The sequence below is a fragment of the Narcine bancroftii genome, chromosome 3 (assembly GCF_036971445.1).
Source record: "Narcine bancroftii isolate sNarBan1 chromosome 3, sNarBan1.hap1, whole genome shotgun sequence".
NCBI classification, from domain to species: Eukaryota; Metazoa; Chordata; class Chondrichthyes; order Torpediniformes; family Narcinidae; genus Narcine; species Narcine bancroftii.
The window spans coordinates 351,321,572-351,345,509 of NC_091471.1; the positions used below are offsets into that span (position 1 = coordinate 351,321,572).

Below are 23,938 nucleotides of genomic sequence, written 5' to 3' on the forward strand. Positions count from 1 at the left end.
CCCTTCTATCTTATTGAATCAATAGAATAATTGGGCTTTTGTTCTGTGGGGACCACAAGATTATCTGTGAGTTGAGGTGGGGTGGGGGGGGGTAGAGGGTAGGGAAATGCAAGTTATAGTTGTGAATAATTTAAATTAAAATTACTTTTGTTTCATTTTGGCATTGGGAAATCTGGATTTTTGGGGGTTTTTAATTATTATTTTCCTCTGGTTATTGTGTTTCTTTAAGCTAACTGCTTTGGAAATTGGCTGTGGCTGAGTAAATTGACTGGCTTGTTGAGAATTTCACTGAGCTTGAATGATCTTTGGTCATTTGATTCTTCATCTCTATTAACCAGACCATTAAATGTTGCTACAGTGGTATTTTAATTAAAAAATAAAACAACTCATCAAATGAATGAATTTATGGAATAATCTAGATGTGTTAAATATAATCAAATGATCACTGCAGATTCTGAAGATGGATGGCAATTCCGTCCTCCACCTCGAGGTGTCACCTGTAGTGAAGAATACACACTTTGCAAAAGGTAAATTGTTCAGAAACTGTGACAAAAAAAAATTACCACTTTCTTTATTGGACTAATTCCTGAAGTAGCCATTCTACTGTTTAGGAACTGTATGATGTGACTCATTTTTGACAACAATTTTTTATTGGTGTATGCATTTATTCTTTTATCTGTCATCTTGTCTGTATTTCCCAGCTGTTTTTCCTTTCCTTTTGAGAGCATGAGGTATAGTATTTTCCATGAGTTGAGTTCATTTGAAGGATATGAGAAGCTATACGTAATATTGAATGCTTAGTGGTCCAGGTATCTGTGGTAAGGTACGTTTTTGTAATGGTGTAAAAAGGTTGATGGGCTTAGGGAAGGGAGGAAATGAGGGTTTAAAAAAAACGAGACAGCAGATAGACAGTGTAGCATGGTGTGTTACTTCATGTTGTGACAGTTTATTGGGATGAAGCCAGTTTATGAGGCCAGAGGCTCATATATAATGTTTGGTGAGAGAAAGATGATTTTTAATGACAAAAGGGGAAACCCAGGAAAATTTGCAAAAGATGTGAAATGGAAATGCTTTTCTGTCTGATTAGAAATCTATTATTGTATTTTTTGTTCAGGTTTGTTGAACAGAAAATATGTCGATATGGTGCACAATGTACATCTGCACACTCACAGGAGGAGTTGGCTGAATGGCAGAAACGCTACTCCTCACGGCTGATGCGTTTAAAACAGCAAAAGGAAAACAAGCAATCTATTGGAAATTATATGGAAACTTTAATTGAAAAATGGATGAACTCATTATCTCCAGAGAAAGTGGTACGTAATTATGTTTGGTAGATTTCAAGTAAGAAAGAAATTCCTTTTTTGAATACTTTATTTTTGATTTTCAACAACTCATACAAATCCAAAAAACAACACAATATCTTTCAACAATAGTATTTTACATACAGAGTCTATTTTCCCCAACCCCTCTCCCCTCCCTTCCATACCCTAATGCAACAAAGAAAAGATTATATAAATTAAACAAATACAAAGATCCAAATATCAGTTAAGTCACAAACCTTTAAGGGAACTTGGGAAAAACCCTAAAGAAAAAAGATAAGAAACAAAATACAAGAGCACGTCATCTGTCCCACGACCCACTTCATTGATCTCAATCACTTCACTACTGGCATGGATTGTTGTATTTTCTTTCTTCAGAAAGGGTAGAATTATAACTGCGTACCAATGTGTTGCAGATAGGGTTGTCACACCTTAACAAATGTGCCATATTTCCTCCTTAAATTGTACGTGATTTTCTCCAGGGGAATACAACTCTGCATTTCCGTATTCTATTGTGTAATATTTAGTTGGGATTTGGACTTCCACGTGACTGTTATACCCTTCCTGGCTACTGACAAGGTGACCATCACAAACTGAATTTGGTATCGAGACAGTTTAAAACTCATGTCCATAATGTTTCACAGGAGGTTCAATTCCAGATCCTGTGGAAAATCCACCTCTTTAATTTTTTTCAGAATGATCCGCCAGGCCCTCCCAGAAGGATCTCATCTTTGTACACAGCCAGGTTGAATGAATAAAGGTTCCAATCTCCACCTAATCTCCAGACCTAAAGTAGATTTCTGAAATTCTGATTTAGATTTATGTAATTTTTCTGATATGAGGGAGGAAATAAATTCTTCATTTATAAATAGCCTTTCACACCTCCTCGTATCCAAAAATATTTTCCAAAGTGTTTCAACAATTTACTATGAGTGAGCAAGCACAGCATAGCAAAGGATTAATTAATCAGCTTTGGTGATTTTGGCCCAGAGGTAGCCATTAAACTGGACAGGCTTGGTTCTTGCATTTTCCAAAATCTCACAACTGCTGACACATGCTGTGTTTATTCTCATTTGAATGAGGCACTGGTGGGTGAATGCAGTTCATCCTTTTTAACCCAACCAACGAGTGGTAAAATTTGCATTCAAAATCAATTTTATCAGACTTGTGAACAGATAGCTGAGCATAGGCAGCCACACTTTGGGAAAGTTGAAATAATGCTTATTCACTTGTGTGTAATTTTATTTTAAATTACTTCCATTGGAAGAACAGTATTGTTAAAGTGGGTTTGTATTCTACTTCTAAAGCTTAGTGAATCTGTGGATGGAGTAGCTGTGGAACATAGCCCAGGATTATCAATAACTGTGACAACCAAGAAATCCAGTCAACTATGGACTTTCATACTTCATTGTAAAGTAAGTTTTTTTTTGAATATTATGATTTTTAAAAAAATATACATAAAATTTTCAATATCACAATATATTAAACCTTTTTACAAACAAAAACAAAACAGTCTCTCCCTTCTTCCCCCTTTCCATACATACAAAGCTTACATATCTTTTAAATATATAGAATACAATTGACGAAATCACATTTGGGTATGTTTAATAGTAAATTACATTTCCATGCATGCACAATTTTAAAAAATAAATAAAAATAAATTAGTGGAAAAGTGAGGTAGTGTCTGTGGTTCTTTGTCCATTCAGAAATCTGATGGCAGAGGGGAAGAACCTGTTTTTGTCCCATTGGATGTTCATCTTCAGGCTCCTTCCTGATGGTAGCAGTGTGAAGAGGGCAAGTTAATGAAAGAGGCTGCTTTCTTTTTCTTGTAAATTTTATTTTTCATTTGCATCAATACAAGTACAATGCAAAAAGAATACATAATTTCATATTTTCTCCCCCTCCCCTCCCTAAAAAAGTAGGAAAGATAGAAGAAAAGCTTTCCTGGTAATCATATAACCTCTTAATTAATTAAATTTCAGATTTATATCATGATCTTGAACCTTAAATTAACTAAGGTGAGTTGGAGCGGGAGTGGCAGATGCTGTAGATCACACATGTCAAACTCTGGCCCGTGGGCCAAATATAATTATATTTGGCCCGCAAGATAATTTCAAAAATGTATTAGAGGTGGCCCGCCCTGCAGCGAGAGCCGATGCTGTTTTTTGGTAATGTCACCCCCACCATCCTCCCCCTTCATTGCACATCCTTCCCCATTGTAACACGAGAAATTGTAACACGAGAAGTCTGTCGATGTCATCAGCCGGCAAGCCGGTTGGAAGGCTCCCTGCACAACCAGTCACTTCTCCCACCTGTCGAGCGGTGCGGCGGATTGGCGAGCGCCTGTGATTTCCTGTCGGCGCGATGGGCATGGCAGGCTGCGCACGGCCCCCGGGCAGCGCGAGTCCCGCACGACTGGCACCGGACGGCCCTTCCACAGCGCGAGCGCACTTCTCCCGGTCGCCACGGCCTTCAGCGCTTGCACCCGCGCGGACCCCAGGGACGGCTGGTTCGGCCCTGCACGTGAAGAGAGAGATGATGGCTGTCCGCAAAGGTTGATCGGCAGCGCGCTGGGCCTGAGTGGGTGGGTAAGCAGGGGTGGGCAGAGGGTGTAGGTGAGGAGTAATGGGCAGGGGAAGTTATGGTGATGCGAGGGGCAGTTAGAGGGAGGGATGAGTAGAAGGAGGGGTTGCTAGGGAAGAGGTAAAAGGGGAGGGGCAGGGCGAGTGGGGGAGGGGTGATTAGAGGGTGAGAGACGGGTAGAGGGAGGAACAGGTTGAGGGGAGAGGCAGTAGAGGGGCGTGTATAGGATGGGGTGGGTAGAGGCGGAGCGAGTGGAGTGAGGGGTGAGTAGAGGTTGGATAAAGGACTGGTCAGGTAGAGGGATGGTGGGTCGAGGGTGAATAGAGGCCTAGAGCCTGAGGAGTGAGTAGGAAATGCTGAGTCCTGATGCAGGCCAAAATGGACACAGCCTGTGAATGCTGACTACATCTCCACAGGGACCAAATATGTTTCCCTCAGGTCAAGCAAAGGGTGAACTTGAGCTACCTACTCCTGACCTGTAACATTATCCTCCTAAAGTTATATCCTAAAGTTTAACATTACATATGTTGAAAGAAGAGAAAACATGCAGATGTTGTTGAAAATTTTCAATAAATATTTAGTTCGGCCCTCGACTTTGTCCAAGTTTTTAATTTTGGCCCTCCGTGAATTTGAGTTTGACACCCCTGCTGTAGATGAAGTTATAGCAATAAAATCCATATAAGGTTTCCAAATCTTATCAAATTTTTCTCGTTGATTCTGTAAATTGTACGTCGTTTTCACTAATGGTATACAGTTGAGTAATTTCGTTTGCCATCTTTTCAACCCCACATTATTGTCTAATTTCCATGTTACAGCTTTACATTTCTTTGCTATTGCTACACTTAAAATCTTCTGATAAATATCTAAATTCAAATCAAAAATATCTCCTAATAAAAATATTTTGGGATCTTTAAAAACTTGCATCTTCATAACTCGACCCAATATAATACATATATCTTCCCAAAATTTTCCTACGTTTTCACGTTGCCAGATTGCATGGAAAAAAAGTTCCTACTTCTTTATTACAGAGGCTGCTTTCTTGAGTCGTCCTCAATAGAGTGAAGACTAATGCCCATGATGTCTCTGGCTGAGTTCACAGCTCTCTGTAGCCTTTTTCTGCTCCTCCATACCAGAAAGTGATGTAACCAGTCAGAATGCTCTCCATGGTACAATTGTAGAAATTTGCAAATGTCTTTAGTGATATACCAAATCTCCTCAAACTCTAACAATTTTTTTCTACTGGCCTGTCTTTTTTATGATAGCATCAACATGAAGGCCCCAGGAGAGATCTTCAGAGATGTTGACACTCAGGAATTTTCAGTTCTTTACCCTCCACTGGTGAGTCCTCAACGAGGACCCATTTGTGTTCTGGTTTCCCCTTCTTGAAGTACACAATCAGCTCCTTAGTTTTGCTAACGTTGAGTGCAAGGTAGTTGTTTTGACACCATTCAACTAGCTGATCTATCTTACTCTTGAAAACATCCTCATTGGCAGTCTGTGATGGCGACAATGGTGGTGTCATTGGCAAATTTGTAGATGGCATTTGATTTGTGCCTGGCCACACAGTCAAGGATGTAGAGAGAGTAGAGCAGTGGGCCAAGCATGTATCTTTGAGATGTGCCTATGTTGATTGTCAGTAGGGAGGAGACGTTACCTGTCCACACTGACTGCGATTGGAAGTCAAGAATCCAGTTGCAGAGGGAGGTCCAGTGGCTCAGCTTTTGAAGCTTGCTGAGGGTTGATAGTTTTGAAAGCTGAGCTGTAATTACTGTACAGCAGCCTAATGTATGTTTTGCTGTTGTCTAGAGATCAATCAGGCTCTGACAGCATTCCTGGCAGAGTACAGAAAATCTGTGCCAACCAACTAGCCGGAGTGTACACGGACATTTTCAACCTCTCATTATGGCAGTCAGAGGTTCTCAAGATGTGTAATGTGAGCTGCCTCAACAACTACCGCTCAGTAGCACTAACTTCTACTGGGATGAAATGCTTTGAGAAGCTGGTCGTGGCCAGAATTAACACAAACCTAAGCAAAGATCTGGACCCGCTGCAATTCGCCTATCGTCTCATTTGCTCCACAGCAGATGCAATATCACTGGCTCTCCATTCAGCTTTGAATCACCTTGAAAACAGCAATTTATATATGTGGCTGCTCTTCATCTATTACAGCTTAGCCAATACCATTATTCCTTCAGTGCTGGTCAAGAAGCTACACACTCTAGGCCTCTGTACCCCTCTCTGCAACTGGATCCTTGGCTTTCACATCGGAAGACCACAGTCAGTACAAATTGGAAACAGTGTCTCCTCCTCACTGATTATCAACACAAATGCACCCAAGGATGCGAGCTTAGCTCACTGCTCTACTTGTTATACACCCATGACTGTGGCCAGGCACAAATCCAATGCTATCTACAAGTTTGCCATTGACACCACAGTTGCTGGCAGAATCACAAATGGCAATGTTCAGGAGGGAGATAGATCAGCTTGTTGAATGGTGTAACGCCAACAATCTTGCACTCAACGTCAGCAAAACTAAGGAGATGATTGTGGAGGAAGTCAGGGAACTCGACCCAGTCCTCATCAAGGGCACAGTAGTGGAGAGGGTCAAGAACTTCAAATTCCTGGGTGTCAGCATCTCCGATGATCTGACCTGGAGCCTCCATGTTGATGTAATCACAAAGAAGGCTCACCAACGGCTATACTTTGTGAGGTGTCTAAGGAGATTTGGTTGTCACCGAAGACTCTTGTAAACTTCTACAGATGTACCATGGAGAGCATTCTGTCGGGTTGCATCACTGCCTCGTATGGAGGTGCCAACTCTCAGGACAAGAATAAACTCCAGAGCGTTGTTAATTCGGCCTTTGACATGCACCAGATTTCACTCCATTGAGGACATCTACATGAGACGGTGTCTTAAAAAAACAGCCTCTATGCTCAAAGACCCCTCCCACCTAGGCCTTGCCCTCTTCACCCTGCTACCATCAGGAAAAAAGGTACAGGAGCCTAAAGATGAGCACTCAACATTACAAGGACAGCTTCTTCCCTGCTGCCATCAGATTCCTGAATGATCACTGCTTTATTTTTCATGCACGATTTTTTAATAGTCATGTTGGTAAATGATTATAATATGAATGTTTGCTCTTTGATGCTACTACAAAACACCAAAAATGATAATAAATTCTGATTCGTGTAGAAATCTGGATCACTGGTGTTAAACACCCACTGACTCCTGTCCTCAACAGGTTGTGAATCCTTTGATTCATCCTCGGCTTTTGGTTTAGGTACTCACGATATGTGCACGTGGGCACGCACTCATCTACATAGGTCCTGATGAAGTTGGTGACAGCCATATCTATTCATTCAAGTTTGAAGATGAGTCTGTAAATATGGTCCAGTCCACCAATTCAAAGCAGTCCTGCAGGCACTCTTCCGCTTCCCTCAACCATATTTTCACCGGTGCTATAGACCTCAGTCTCTGCTTGTATGCTGAGAACAGAAGTACAGCCAGGTGATCAGACTCGCTAAAGCACAGGCATGGGATGGCTCAGGAGGTGTTTTTGAAGGTGATAGTTCAAGTATGTTGGCTCCTCTGGCTGCGTGGGTCATATGTTGGTGATCATTGGTCAGACATTTCTTCAGGATGGCCTGGTTGAAGCCCCAACAATGATTCTGAATTGGAGAGTCCTGGGATTTGGTAGGAACAGAGGTTCAACCACTTCACCTTCACCAACACACTCATCTGCCTGGCGAATTAATTCTCAGATTGAACAAATTCACTTTCAATTCCAATCACTTTTTCCGGATGACAAAGTGATGGCAGTGGCAACTTGCATGGGCCCAAACAATGCCTGTCATTTTGTGGGATGCATGGAACAGTCTTTGCTGCACTCATATTCTGCAACATTGGCGCTGTTCATTCTGAACTCGATAACCTCTGTATTTTTGCTGCTAGTTTCCGCTGTTCTCATTTTCATGTGATCCATCTCTGTTCCTTTCCTTGCTGTATCCTATTCTACAATATGTACCAGCACATGGGATGACTCGTGCAGGACAACCCATAGATTTCCCCCTAAAATGTAGGTTTTGAGCTAAACCCTTTGTAGAGGATGAACTCCAAGTCTGACACTTACCACTGGCCAGTGGAGTGATACTGTCACAATATTTTAATCCCGAATTACCCTGTAAATTTCATAAGCATATTTTAAAATAAACCACTTTCGGTTCCTGTAACAGCCATTTAAAGACTATGGCCAACAGCAGTTGGACTGGGTGGATGGACCCCAAGGGAGAGCATTGAAACTTCATTGGACATGGGCAAGTTTGCCTCGCTGAACTAGCAATGCCCTTTACTGCGCAAGCACTTTTTTTGCTGTCACAATTTGCTTGGAGTTGAGTCACGTTGTTAGCGTAAGGAATGTGGTAGAGTGCGCCTAGGGCCTGACTGGGACTCTTTAGTTAGAACCGGCAGGATGGGGATAGGATATGGAAGGGAAAGATGGCAGTGGTGTTGAGACTTTGCTGTCGTTTCGTATTTTAGATCTGGCATATAAGATGACACTGATTTGGAGGTGACATTTTAAAGTTTCTTATCATCCTATATGTCGACATATATGGTATATCTCAGGATAGACTATTGATAAACATCCACTAAAACCCTACGGACACCTATAGCTCCCTCAACTATATTTCCTACCACCCTGCCTCTGTGAAGGGCTTAATTTTATTGAGTTCATTTGCCTCTGTCACATTTGCTCTAAAAGTGTCTTTATGTAGCATAAGAGATGTCTTCCTTTCTCTTAAACTGTGGCTTCTCTTTTACTGTAATTGACAGAATCCTTGACAGCATCTCATTTATTTTGTACATCTCTGGTCTCACCATGCCCCCCATCCCCTCACCTAGACAGAGGAAGAATAGAGTTCCCTTCTTCCTCGACCTCCACGTTCAATGGATTTTCCAACAATTTTTTAAATTTATTCAACAAGATCCATCAATTGGGACCTTCATCTTGCTCTGCATTCCTGAAATGATTGGTACTTTGTTACTCCTTGGTGCATTTCAGTTTCCACCAACCACTCCCCTCGGGGCACTTGTACAAATGTAGATGCACCACCTGGCCTTTTACCTCATCCCTATTTTAGGGCGTGTAGTGCTTTCAAGTGCAGCAGTGATAATACCCATCTGGTGTTCACAATGTAGCCTCCTGTACATTGGAGAAACCAAATGCAGATTGGGTGACCACTGTGTTGCTACCAACATTCAGGTCTTTCTTGTATGTATCAAATCTATATTTTAGGAACTCACTTTCTCTGCATCAAAACTGGCCATTATTGCTGCAAGTCATCCTTATGTTATATTGGCTCAGTTTTTCTTACATAAGCACAGCCTGAACTATTGGGCATGTCAAAACTCCTGCATTTTGCATCATTGATGTCCCAAACGCTCTCATTTTACGGCTTTTATTCATGCCCTTTCGTCTGCCACCTCACTTGCCTTCCCCACTCCACCTCCTGCTGTTGAAGAATTTTTGACTTGAAACATTTGCTCTTTCTCATTTTGCACATGCTACCTGAACTGCTGGATATTTTTATAAGATTGCCAACAGTAGGTTCTCAGTTTTCATTGGTATCAAAATCCTGATCGAAGCCTAACATGCTGCTCTGTCAGAAGAGTTTTGAATGCAACTGATTATTCTAGATGTACTAAATGCCCCCATTTTCTGATGTGATTGGTGTATGAGGAAAAGTTTAATGAAATGACTTCTGGAGGAATCCTAGTCATGTTCTGTATTTAATGATCCAGAGTTTGATGGACTAAGTTCAATTGGTGATGATGAAATACGAGTCTTCACTGGTGCTGAAAAAGGATGGATCTGTCTTTAACAGACATGAAAGCTGTAGAATTTACAAGGAAGTAAAAATGTAGGATGAATTACATTTCACAAAGGTGAATAAGATGAAAAGAACAGAGCTATGGAGCTGGAAATAAATGTGCTGTTTTTGGAGTTAGTATTGAGTAAGTGAATGGTTTCTTTCCTTTCCTCAGCCTGCACGTTCACTGTATCGGATCGCCCTGCTCTATGATGCTCATCGCCCTCATTTTTCCATTGTGACTGTTTCTGTTGGGGACCTCAACACCCAGGTGGTACAGGATGTAGCAGATAACTGTCAAGAGTGGCTAGGAGGAGGAAAGATGGCTCAGAATGGAATGGACCATTGTATATATAGAGTTAGTGTACAATTCACCACAGAAATCTTTGGAACTTTTCGCCAAACTGTAGTTTTTGACTTTGGGTCTGAGCCCGTCTTAATGCAACGGATCATGGTGGACGCTGCATCAATAGAAGGTATGAATTTCACTCCATTTCCCATGTAAGGAAACGTGTGTTTTCAAATTTAGAACTTGTTGAAGAATTTGAGTAATGGGTGAAAAGCCTCTGGATGTTTTTTATTGATATTCTCCTGAATGATCCATCCAACATGTTTGCTTTATTGAATGTAAGGATGAAATGTTAATGGTTAATTGACTCAAAGGAATGGAAGATAAACTAGTGATAAGAAAAAATATAATCCATGTTTTAATCTATGTAAAATCTAATTGCATTTGTTTTAGCATCTGTTCTCTTGCTCGGTAAATGAATGCAGTTATTAATTTTTTAAGTATAGTCTGCTTCAAATTTACTTAATTTGCATTTTGGTGGATTGGAGGTAACTGTTATGTTAATTTGACATCTTTTAACTGCCTTCTTTCTAGATGCATAGATTACATTTTTCAAATGTTTCTCCATTGTTCATTCCTAATATATTTGGGGAGTTAACACTTATTTTACTGTGTTTAAACAAAATTTTAGTATTATTGTATCTGTGGTCTGATTGGTCGTATAAGATGTAGAAGTTTCCATTTCAGACAGAAATGGAGGTAATCTTTTTAGCTTGTATATGTTAAGTCTTTTAATGTATTAAGATGTTTCAGCAATATCACTGGACCCTGCCCCCCCCCCCCCACCCCCAACTTCATGCTGAGCTGTGAAAGGACTTTCTGTTTATCAATAGAGCTAAGTTGAAATAAAAATTAAATGGCGAGACAAACCAGCTACATTTCAGATGAGGATTTTGACTCCTTTTTCAATGGTGTTGTGGTCTCCATTTGTCCTCTCCATGTGTAAGGATAGCCCTACTGCATTAAAGGGATAGGAACTAGAAATAATTCAGGCAGGGCACCACTGCCTTTCTATAGGAGTTGTCACTACTTGGATAACTAAATTGAAATAAATCATTGAAATTGGTCTTTTGGTGTGGTTTGCTATGTATTCCAACCTTTTCCTGCCTCATTTGTATAATTTTAAAATCGCCTTTTCAGTATTGTTAACATTTATTATGGGTTATATTATATATATATATGTCTTTAAAAGAGATAGATTGTGAGGATTCAGTGTAGGTCACTTCACAAACAGTAATGAAACATCTCATTTAAAATGCTGAATCTAGACGTTCAGGCATCAGTGACTTTTGCAAAGACAGTGGAACTGTTTTGGAAAGGATTTCAAAACCAGGTGCAAATGAAAAGTCTGGGATCAAGTGCTGATAAAGATCTTTCATGGATTGGGTTTGGAGCCTTGGGAGGAGGTTTGGTTTTTTACAAGCAGAGAGAGAGGTCAGTTCTGCTTTTGAGGCTGCAACATGGCAAGCTGGCAGGCTGGTTGAAAACCCTATTTTAAAGAAGGGTTGTGAGTTCTGATTTCAGCCTGTTGAAAACCCTTGTAGTCCTTGCAAGAAGAAATGGCTGGCTAGAGGGTTTCTCCTGAACTAAGGGAAACAAGAGGAACTCTGTGGTGACCTGGAAGAAGAGGTTATCATTTGGAAAACCCATGATGGGGCAAGTTTCTTCCGCAAGACACGGAAGTGATTGATTTGTGTGTGTCCAACCAGCAACAAATATCTCTCTGAAACCAACAAGAACCTTCCTGAGTGATAACCATTTACCTTTAAGCACCAGAGCCTGGTGAATGTGTAAGAATTGCCTGATACCAATGAACTTGGAGGAGTGAGAAGTGAATGATTGGAATACTAAAGCAAATAACTTTCCTGAACATGTACCGATTACATACACGTGCACATAGAATTAGAAGGGGGGGTTAAGTTAATAGTAATAAGTTAAAGTTTGATCTTGTTTTTATGTTTTATGAAAATTAAAAGCAACTTTTGTTAACGTAACCAGTTGTCTTGGTGAATTTCTATTGCTGCTGGGTTATGGGGTCCTCTGGGCCCGTAACACATTGAATTTATTGTTAGGGTTCCTTATTCTGATAATGCTTTACTTTTTTTAATCACACCTTTTTTGCAATGGATATTCCAATGTTATACCTCTAGTTTATGATTGGCGACCAATGGAATTGTTCATTTGCTTTTTCCTTCAAAATATTGAATGCTTCAGTAAAATGTTAACCCTATACCTTCTCACAGTAAGTAAAATGCAAACTCTCTTTTAAAAAAAAATCTATTCATCCCCGATCTACTCATGCTGTCTTAAGTCGCCTTCCTAAAGTGAGGGGACTCAGAATTGTGTGCATTCCTGCATCCGTGCCCAAGCTATTGTTTGATTTACACTGTGCTGTACTGTCTGTTTCTGCGTCGGTGCTTTTAAGTAAAGCCTTGACCCCACTTTTGAGGAATTTTAGCAGCAGTTATAATTTAGAATTTCTAAAGTACTTAAATGTTTTCTATTCTTCCACTTCATTGCTTATTTTAAATATCAATTCATTCCACTGTAGGAATTCCTTTATTTTCCATTACTTGAACGTATTACACATTTTTCTGTGTTGAATTACATTTCCATTATCTTTGCCTTTTTTACTCACCTGTATTATTCTGCAGGCTCGTGTTTTTATTCTTCAGACTTGTTATTGTAAATTACATGATGTACCCATGTGAACTCTCTCCATTTCTTGAATAGGGGTCAGAATGGAGATCTCTGAGGCAAGATATTGGCAGTCTGAGAAATGTCCATTTACTTGTTGTATTTTATTCTCATCAATTAAATCATCCTGGAACCATAACAGGAGTTTATTTCTCTCGAGCAGTGGTTTTAAAACTTTTTCTTTCCACTCACATATCACCTTAAGTAATCCCTATGTCATAGGTGCTCTGTGATTAGTAAGGTTAAAAAAGTTGAGAACCACTGCTCTCGACTCGATTGTTACTGAAATATTTTGCTTGAGGAAAATTGTCATTGGCCCATTTCCTTTGGAGTTATGAAACCATGCACATAACGAATCAATTAGGTATGATTAAAACAATGGTTTTCAAACCTTTTCTTTTTACGCACATACCACCTTAAGTTATCCCATAGTAATCACAAAACACCTATGGCAAGGGGATTATTTAAAGTGGTATTTGAGTGGAAAGCAAAAGTTTTAAATCACTACTCTATAGCAGAGTTAGAATAGAAAAGGTCTTAAATGGAGTTGGTACTGGGATGAATTGCCCAGGGGAATGTTGTGAAGGGACACTTTTCTGATGGGGCTTCTTTTGTTAAATACCTTCAACAATTGTAAATCTGGGAATCGTGCCTAATGGCTAGGAAAACATTATAGTAATGAAAATGATAGAATCTAAAGTTGAAAACACGACAGGAGGATTTTTATAAATTGAAGAATTGAGCTGACAAAGAGCAAAGAAAATTTAACTCAGAAATGCAAAGTAATGAAGAATTAATTGCACAGAAGATAGAGTGGAGATTTAGAGGTATTTTAAAATTATGAGTAAATATGAGTAGAATTTTTCCACTGAGGGTAGGTGAGATAGAAACCAGAGGACAGGGGTTAAGGGTGAAAAGGGGAAAGTTTAAGGGGAAGTTGAGGGGGAACTTCTTCACACAGAGAGTGGAGGGAGTGTGGAATGAGCTGCCAGGTGAAGTAGTGAATATGGGCTCAATTTTAACATTTAAGAAAAATTTGGACAGGTACATAGATGGGAGAGGTAGGGAGGGCTATGGACTAGGACTAGGCAAAAAAAAAGGTTTGGCATAGACTAGAAGGGCCGAAATGTTCTATGGTTTTACTGACTGAAAATAAAACAAGGCCATGTATGTATGTGCTGTGGAAATTTGATCAACAATGTTAATGCAATAGGAAAATGTTTGAAAAACATATATTTATGGATCACTTTTTGGGACTTGTCACCATTAGAAAATGTTTTGGAACATATTTTACAGTCCTAGTATTGCCATGATGAGTCAAATGCTGCAACTAATTTGCATGCAATATGCTACCACAGATACCAATAAGACAATGGCTTGAATTTTTTTTAGTCATATAGGTCAAGCTCCTCCATACTTTAAAACTGTGATTTGGGTTATTATTTTAAACATCTGCCTGAAGGAGTAAGAACTGAAGATCTCATGCAAACACTAGAGAGCATAGATTGAAAGTGTAAATGGGAAAGATTAAAAGGAGATTTATGAGGCTAGTTTTTTTTAGAATGGTAGATGCTAGGAGCATACTGCCAGGTGAAGTGATGGAAGCAGACATGATAGCATTGTTCGAGGTCTTTTGATGGAGGGATGTGAAGCATGTGCAGCCAGAAGGGATTCGTTTAAATTGGCATCATGGGGTGAAGGGGATGATCTTGTGTTGTACTGTTCTATGTGTGACAGGACAGCACATCCTCAATGTTAATCTTGAATATCTTTGCTTCAGCCTCTTTCTGGAGTAAACAGGTGTTGATGTACATTAAATGGTGAACATTAGCTAAAATTACTTTACACTTTGCTGTTATGTGCTGTTCTAGTCACCACTATCTCAGAATTTGTTAGGATGTAATAGCGTATAATAAAAATGAATGAGGAAATAAAAAAGATTGTTGTGTAAAGAGTGATCTCGTAAAATAGCCATGCTTTTTTTCTTTTGAATACTTTATTTTAGTTTTCACAGACTTACAAAATCCAATAAGCAAAATCATTCATGTAGATACGCATACCCAAAGTAGTTGTTCCAACCCCCCACCCCCACCACAGTGAATACGTTCCAAAAACTTATCTTGATCCCACTCATCATGGGGCACACAACCCCACTCAAGACCTGTAATAAAAAGAAATCAAAATGGCAACACCATTCAAACACTAAAAAGAAAAAAAAAACTTAAAAGAAAAAGAAAACTAAGGACCTGGAAAGCAAAGAGTAGGTGCATCATCCACACCAAGTCCTATTTCCATAATCACACCTCTGGCCATACTGGGATCATTTAACCTTATCCCTACTTAAAAGGTGGGGGAGGGGGGGGGGTAGGAAACAATCTATCTGAGATCCAATGTACTGCAAATAAGGTTGCCATACTCTACCAAATGTGTCATGTTTCCTTCATAGGTTGTATGTGATTTTTCTCCAGGGGAATGCAACTCTGCATTTCCATATTCCATTATTTGGTATTTAGCTGGGAGTCAGACTTCCACAAAACCACTATACACTTCCTGGCTACTGCCAAAGTGACTTTCACAAACAAATTTAGTCAGTCTAAACTGCGCATTTTCAATACCCCCAAGAGGAACAGTTCTGGATCCTGTGTTGTAATTACTCTTGTAATTTTATTTAGAACATCCCCTAGGTCTTCCCAAAAAGGTCTCACCTTTGAGGACAGCTAGGTAGAGTGGATGTAAGTTCCCACCTCCATACCAAATACCTCCAAAATACGTTTCTGAAATCTCAGACTTTGATCTGTGTAGTTTCTGAGGTGAAAGGTACAACTGATGCAGGAAGTTATACTGCGTCATCCTGTATCTGGCATTGACAATCCCTGACACACTGTCCAGACAAAGGTCCTGCCATTCTTCATTAATTGTTATACCCAAGTCCGACTTCCATCTCTCCCTCAACCTTTGTAGGTCTTGTTTTGGACCCTCACTTTAGAATATATAATTCATCTTAGAAATAAATTTATACACATTCCCCTTTCAAATTAGAATCTCCATGTCACTACATTCAGGCAGGGTCATTGCTGGTCCTAATTTTTCCCTCAAAAAAAGTTAATTTGCAGATAGCAGAGAATGTACTGTTGGACAAATTATACATGTTTCTCAATTGCTCAAATGACATCCTCAATACACCTGATTCCCCTCTGGCACCAGATGTCCTGGATCTTATTGCCCAGAGTCAAGGGTATTAAATTATTCTGAGTCAGGGGCATTTTGGGGGATATCTCCATCTTCCATCCAATACCTTGTTTTATCATTTTCCCCATCTGAAGTACATGTTTTAAGATGGGGGTTATCCGATTTCTTTAAGAGTAGTTTTATATCCCATTTATAAATAAATTCTTCAGCTCTCTCTTCATCCATGCTGGGGCCCCCTCTCCCTCAAATAGCAAGGTGATGAATTTTTCTTGGAATGCCTAATAGTACTTTTTAAAGTCAGATAATTTTAAACACCCCAATTTATAATCCCACGTTAACTTTTACTTGGAGATTCCAGCCACTTTCCCATTCCACAGAAACTTCCTGACACCCGCGCTAAGCATCTTTTTTAAAAAAAAACCCCTGAGGCAATGCAATGGGTAATGACTGAAAGATACTGGAGCCTTGGAATCACCTTCATTTTGACACAGTTAACAGTTCCCATCGATGTAATGGACAGAGTCATCCAACGGACCAGGTCTCCCTGAATCTTCTTGGGTCCAAAGGGATATAATTAAGCCTATACAAATTGCGCAAGTCCTTCCCTCGGCCACTTGAACTCACTGTCACATTGATACTGATGGTAATCCGCATTTGTTAGGAGGCATAACCTCACTCTAATCCAAATTTAATCTATACCCCAAAACCTTCCCATAATCTTCCAGTATGGCTCTCAGCCGTGCCAATGACTCCCTGAGATTCGTCAAATATAATAACATCAACAAAAAGGCTGATTTTTGTGTTCTACCTGCCCACCTTGAATCCCCTTATATCGGATCCCATCAAATGGCCTTTGCCAGCAGCTCTATAGCTCGTATGAATATCGCTGGGGACAAAGGGCAAACCTGTCAAATTGACCTGTGCAAGGAAAACACTGGAGATATCTGCCCATTAGTAATGATTTTGGCTCAAGGTTTAGGGTAAAGAGCCTTAACCCCCCCCCCCCCCCCCCCATGCTGGCTTTTTAAGATTCTAAAGCAATGTTCTCAACCTTTTTATTTCCACTCACATACCATTTTAAGTATTCCCTATGCTCTGTGATTAGTAAGGGTGGTATGTCAGTGGGAAGAGAAGGTTGAGAATCACTGCTCGAGACCCAATTGTTACTGAAATATTTTACTTGAGAAAAATTGGCCCATTTCCTTTGGAGTTATAAAACCATGCACATAACGAGTCAATTAGATACGATTAAAACAGTGGTTTTCAAACTTTTTCTTTCCACCCACATACCACCTTAAGCAACCCCTTACTAATCACAGAGCACCTATGGCATAGGGTATGTGAGAGGAAAGAAAAAGGTTGAGAACCACTGTTCTAAAGGGATTAGAAAATGTAGATCACTTTATTTGGAACAATAGAAGCAGAGAAATGGCTGATGTTTGAAAAGGGGAAATTTATATTAAATCTGCAGTTATTATTTTTTTGTGTGGTTGGTTTCTGAAATAGGCTCCTTGATGAAATGGGTTTTGCTTGATTCATTCAAAAGTATTATAGATTTTTTGTACAAAAAATACTTTGTGAAAGAGTGCAAGAACATTTAAACATGACAAGTGAGAACACTATGCGCAAGTGACCCAAGACATTCCACCAATAGGATTTATTGTGCAACATGTTCTCTGTTGCAGACCTGTTGAAGGAGATTGATTGTGAAGGTTGCTCATCGGCTCCATTATCACTGCATTAACCATGGTACAAGGTGAACTCAATGGAGCTTTTGTTCTATTATTCAGCAATTTCTTTGTTCCCATGAGATCCATAAATGGAACCTCTGTGGAAGAGCATGGAATGCATTCACTTTGTATGCTTAACATGATTGAATGTAATAGTCTGTTGGTAACACCAATTTAACCTTTTTTTCATTGGCCACATGGGCCTGGCTATTGAAGAATTGGCAGAAGGCTGGTATCTGAAATTGGAACTACCTTTGGGAATCCATTTCCTCTTGTGGCTAATTTGCTCTGAACTTTCTCAAAGTCCAGTAAAAGATAATGAGTCAAAAAGATGGAAATGATGTTAGTGAAATTAAATATTTTCATTTTAATTATGTATTTAATTTACATATTACAGATTTGGAACATCTGATGCAGGCACGGCAGCAACTTCTCACCACAGCCAAGAGATGGGATTCCACTTGTAAAACGATTGTAGAATTTGAGCCAAATGAAACTACTGAGTTGGAGAAGAGTCTCCTGACCCGGTACCAGATTCCCTTGTCTGCAGATCAGCTCTTCACACAATCTGTGCTTGATAAATCGTTGACCAAATCTAATTATCAATCCCGATTACATGACTTACTTTACATTGAAGAAATAGCACAATATAAAGAAGTCAGCAAGTAAGTACAACATAATTTAAAGGAATGTGCAATTCCCTAATAATGTGTGCCTCAAAGTATTTGTTTGTAGATTTTGTTGATCAGTTCCTATCGTATGACAAAAATGAAAGCATTTAAACTATAATCTTATGTCTGGATGTACATTTTTCACTTGAAATAATTTTACAAAGGCACATTAATGTTTCCAAACTTCACTAGTTTATTTATTCAACACAGCTTTTGTTTTCTGTATTTCCATCGTCACCCACTTGTTACTGTGATGTAATATCCCTTGATCAGGGATAATTTACAGTTCATGAATGACTTTTCAATGGCGTTAAACAGGAAAGTCCGCAGACACTGGAATTGTACTGCAATGCGCAAAAAAGCAGGCCACATAGCATCTATAGGAAGTAAAGGATAATGAATGGGTTTTAATTTGCTCTTTCTCATGATTTCACTGTCCACAGATAAAATGAAGTCCTAAATTCCCGCAGTAGTTATTTGTATTGATATTACTCAGAAAGACTTGTTTTTAACTTTGGAGGTTATTTTCTTGTTTGCTCATTTCATTAGCATTAAATTGCCCTGATCAGGAAGTTTCCAAGTTTAGTCGGCATCCTCTGGTGTATTGGCTCAGAGATGAAGTAACAATGCTGCAACGGGTTTATGCACTTTTGAGCTTAGAGCACAGTAGCCAGATGATGGAAGAAGGAGAAAAGGAAAAGGACTTGATTTCATTCCTGTATATCAATTCTGCAAAGTTCTGATTGAATTCAGGATTTGCTGAGCTGGGTTCAATTCCAAGTTGAAAATACCTCAAGTTATTTTGTTTAGGAGAGATCAGGAATTGAATTCTCTCATGTTCAGTTTTAAGGCTTGGTTTAAAAGTTTCCTCATGAAAACTTATTCATGCTTTAAAAGGTCAATAATTTTAGCTCTGAAGGAAAATAAAATTATTAATTTCAATTGTAGCATTATCAACCTTTGCTGCTTTTAATGTTCTACAAATGTGTAGCTTAAAAGATGCATGTCCTCCCTCAGCACTGAAACTACTTCCATTCACTAGAATAAATGATAGTTTCTATTTGTCAAAGTTATAAACCACAAATTCTACCAGTTATCTTTTCCATCCTCTTCCCTTTCGTTTAACATTAAACAACGTGATTTGCACTGAATCCATTTGTTTTATACATTTGCTTTTTAGAAGATCAACAAATTCTTTCTATCTCCAAGGTTTGGTTGAATTGCTTCACAGATTGAAATAAGGCAACATATCTGAATATTTTAGTAGTAGTTAATGTGAAGTATTTGTTGTCTTGAATAACAAATTGTTGCACCAGCAGGTGGCACATCTGCATTGTGAAACTGGTGAAAGGATCGATCTGTTCCACTGCCTCATTTCTTTGTTAAAACAGCAAGCTCAGATCTGTGTAACAAGACATTGTTTAATTCTTTAATGAACAATTGTTTAATGAACAATCGATCATTGTTTAATGTTAGAATGAAATTCAGGAGGTGGGGTGGAGCACTTGTCCTAGTCTCTATCATGGTGGAGTTTAAAGAGAGTTTTAAATTTTATAGGTGTAAATATAGTTTAGTTCAAGATTACTGGTTACAAGATACCCAGTGAAACATGGAAATCTGCAGATGCTGTGATTGTAGTAAAAGCAGAAATGCTGGAAAAACTCAGCTGGTCTTGCAGCGTACATAGAAGGCAAAGCCCTTCTTCAAGGCATAAGCAAAGAATAGAAAGATATCAGTATAAAGACTGAAGAATGGCAGGGGGAGGAGTCCAGACCAGCAAAAGGTATTAATTGGATATGATGAGAGGAAAGGTAAGAATTGAAAGGAGTCAGAGGGAAAAGGTGAGAGAGAGAGAGAGAGAGACAGAGCTGGGGGAAGAAGAAGGGGGTGGGTGTTTAACAGAAACTGGAGAAGTTGATGTTAATGCCATCCAGTTGGAGAGTGCCCAGATGGAAGATCAGGTTTGTTCCTCCAATTTGTGGGTGATCCCAGTCTGGCAGTGCATGAGACGATGGACAGACATGTCAGAAAGGGAATGGGAAATTGAAATCTACCCACTGGGAGATCCACGCTATTATGGAGGACAGAGGTGAGGTGCTCAACAAACTGATCTCCCAGTCTGTGTCGAGCCTCTCTGATATAGAGGAGACCACAATTTGCAGAGTATTACACTGAAAAGAAAGATAACTTAGCACCAAGCAAGGGCATCATGAAAGACCTGTAGTGGGGTTCATTCAGAAGCCTGATGCCTTCAGAGAAGAAACTGTCCTTCAGCCTGTTGGTGCTTGCTTTCACATTTGAGCCTTCTACTCAGCGAGAGGAGGGAGAAGAGAGTGTGTCCAAGGTGTGATGAGTCTTTCAATATGTTGGCTGTCTTTCCTAGTCAGAGGGAGATGTTGATGGAGTTCATAGAGGGGATGGACATTTGCATTATGTTCTGAACTGTGTTCACTACTTTCTGTAGCTTCCTCCTATATTGAGGATCCCTGGATGCCGAAATATCACTAACAATCTGTCCTGATCTAACTACTTTGACCAAGAAAGCACGCCAACACCTTTACTTCCTTATCATCCTAAAGAAATCCAATATATCCCCAATGTCCTTACAAATTTAAAAAATGCCCCATATTCTAGATGCATCGCAGTTTGGTACCAGAACAGCTCTGCCCAAGACCGCAAGAAATTGCAGTGTGGTCATCACAGCTCAGGCCATGATGCCAACCAATCTCTCCTCCATTGACTACGTCTGCACTTTCTACTGCCTTATGAAAGGAGACAATATATTTTTTTAAATTGTCACACTCTTTTCTCCTCCTTCCTGTTGGGAACCACTAGAATCGAAGATGGTTTCTTCTCTGCTGTTACCAGGATGTTGAATGGACTTCTCATTAATAAAATGATATGCTGTTGCGCTGTTTCAATTGAACCTTTTCACTGTGGCAGGATTCCTAACCCTATATTCTGCACTTCTAAATTTTGCATTACCTGTGGGATAGGTTGAATTGCCTGGATAGCACACCAAACAAAATGTTTCTCTGCAGCTTGGCACATGAGGCAAAACAATTTAATTAAGCCACCAGTTACTTTATAGCTCATGGTTGTGATACTGAAGATTCTCTAATCTATCAATGCTTGATTTTTTTTTACCATTGGCAGCATAAGTGTGATTGGTAAGTTTGCATTTATTTGGGCATTTTTTGTTAAGTTGTCTAAACTCATTTCAGGTGGGACTTTTTATAGCCAACAGAGAAGATTTTTTTTAATATCAAGTATAATTGAAGAGAAAATGCTTTGAAACTCTACGCACCAGACCATGCTGAAAGCATACTGATCTCACACCACACAGTGATATGATTGCAATCTCAGCTCTGGATTTATCTCAGCTCTGGATTTATACTTGCAGTCACCTTGCTTATGAAGAATCTGTCTCTGCCTTCAAAAATATTCAAAGTCTGTGGTTCCATTGTTTTTTTTTGAACAAAAGAGTTCCAAAGGTTCAACCCTCTGAGAAACAGTTTTGCTTTATCTCTGGTTCCGGTGGCTTAAGCAAAACAATCTCTTCCAAAATTTGTTGTTGCTTTTCTTTGGGGGGGAAAAAAATCCCTGGCTAATTTATAATTCCATTTCCCACCTTCTTCCATCCAACTCTATAATCTATCCAACTTCCATCACTGCTCTCTTTGATTTTCCTCATTTGCCGCATCAATTACGTCTCTCAATTCTTAAGGAATTCACATGCATTTAAAATCATTCTCTGATCATAAGTCTAAAAACATCTCTTTCATGGATGTATATTTTTGAAACCCATTTGTGGAATGTGCCAATTCTTTATCCTAGTGATGAGCAATAGCTTTGAACTGTGTCAGGGCACAGGTTCTCCCACAATAATGTCATGAAACAAGTTCCAGTGCCTTAAAAGGCTTGATTTCTTGGTACCCTTTCCCTATTTGATAACAGAGATTGGGAGATATCTTGGCGGATGTACACAGTGTAATCACCAGCAGATACGATTTTAGTCTGTTGTGTTACTTTACCCCACCTTGTATTGAGCTTTGACTACGGTTGGGAAGATGAGAGTTTGAATTTTGTTAGAATCGTGGTAAAATCAATATTAATATGTTTGAATAAAACTATAAAAGTGTACATTTTGGGTTAAATTTAGAAGGTAAAATTGATGTTTTGTAATGGGTTAGAAGACCAAGGTCCACACTGCCATTCAAAAGCTGATGGTCAATCTTTTACCTCAAACACTTGTTTGCTTTAACACCCATTTTATGTGATTCCTTTAATATCCACAAACCTGTTTCTCAAAATTGTGAAGTAGTCAATGTCTGAGTGTAAACAACTTTCCAGGCCAGATAATTCTAAATGAAGATATTCTCTTCATTTCAGTTCTAAATGTCCTACCCATTACTTTGCAACTGTGACTCCTTGGTTCTGGATTCCTCCAAAAACAGAAGCATACTTTTGGTATCTACCTTGTTGAGCTAAGGTTTTATATGCTTCAGTGAGGCCACCTCTCATTCTCTCGTTCTTCTAAATACTAGAGAATAGCGTTTTCTCGGTTTTCTCATGTGTCAGACATTGTTGGCACTGATGTGAATCTTCATTTAGGAATAAAACCAAACTATGCAAAGTACTTCAGGTGTGCTTTCACCAAGGCCCCTTAGAACTGCATTAAAATATCTTGTTCTAAAATTGCTTTGTAACAAAAGCCAAAATACCATTTTCTTCCTAAATATCTACTGCACATGCAGTGACATGCATGAGAAGAACGCTCCTTCATTATAATCTTAGTCTTTCAAAAAGGTCCTTTATTCTAAATGCTGGAGAGGCAACTTTGAAGATTTTATGAGTTCAGAACCATGGTCAGCGGAGTATAACTTGGATGCCTGGGTTCACTGATGGACAGGTGGCCATACAGCTATGGAGGTTGCAGAAAAGCAGGAGGCAGCCGACAGCAGAGTAGGTGGTAAGATCCATGGACATTTGGTGTCACTGAGGACACCCTTTTATTTTGTTAATAGCACCCCTTTGTGTGCCTTTATAAGGCAAACAAAATAAATACTTTTGTATACATGACAATAAGTAGAATCTTGAATATGTGAGTCAACAGGAGAAAGCCCATCTGAAAACTATCCTTCTCCAACATAGCTCCTGAGTTCCTTAATGATTTGCTGTTGAGGGGATGTAACGTTGCAGGCAAGGCCATTGCTTCTTGTTCACATCCAGCTGCTTCTGAACTCGATGCCAAAAACAAATTTTTCAAAAGAGTTCCTAATTCCAGCTTTCTCTTTATTCATGATGTTATTTCCTATCATGTTGAAAATCTACTTTCCCTGTAGAAATTCAGTGCCAGGCTCTCCACAGACATTTCCTTTGCCAGGTCTGTCTCTATAACTGCCAGCTTGTTGCCTCCGTACATTGACTAATATGCAGTCTAAAGTTATTTTCTTCTCCTCTGGTTTGTTCATTGTCTTGACTACTGCTTCAAATTCTAAGATCTTGAGCAATTTTAGATGCAGATGCTTT

At 39.3% G+C, this 23,938-nt stretch overlaps 1 protein-coding gene across 14 annotated transcripts in view; it reads left to right on the forward strand.

Moving 5' to 3' along the window:
- helz (helicase with zinc finger) overlaps positions 1 to 23,938 on the forward strand; it is a 266,938-nt gene that overhangs the window by 75,701 nt on the left and 167,299 nt on the right. For all 14 annotated transcript variants that reach the window (XM_069929767.1, XM_069929772.1, XM_069929768.1 and 11 more), the window contains 5 exons: positions 452 to 527; positions 1,115 to 1,313; positions 2,627 to 2,734; positions 9,946 to 10,246; positions 18,133 to 18,400. In XM_069929767.1, coding sequence (XP_069785868.1) covers positions 452 to 527; positions 1,115 to 1,313; positions 2,627 to 2,734; positions 9,946 to 10,246; positions 18,133 to 18,400 — 952 coding nt within the window. The remainder of the gene's footprint in view (positions 1 to 451; positions 528 to 1,114; positions 1,314 to 2,626; positions 2,735 to 9,945; positions 10,247 to 18,132; positions 18,401 to 23,938) is intronic.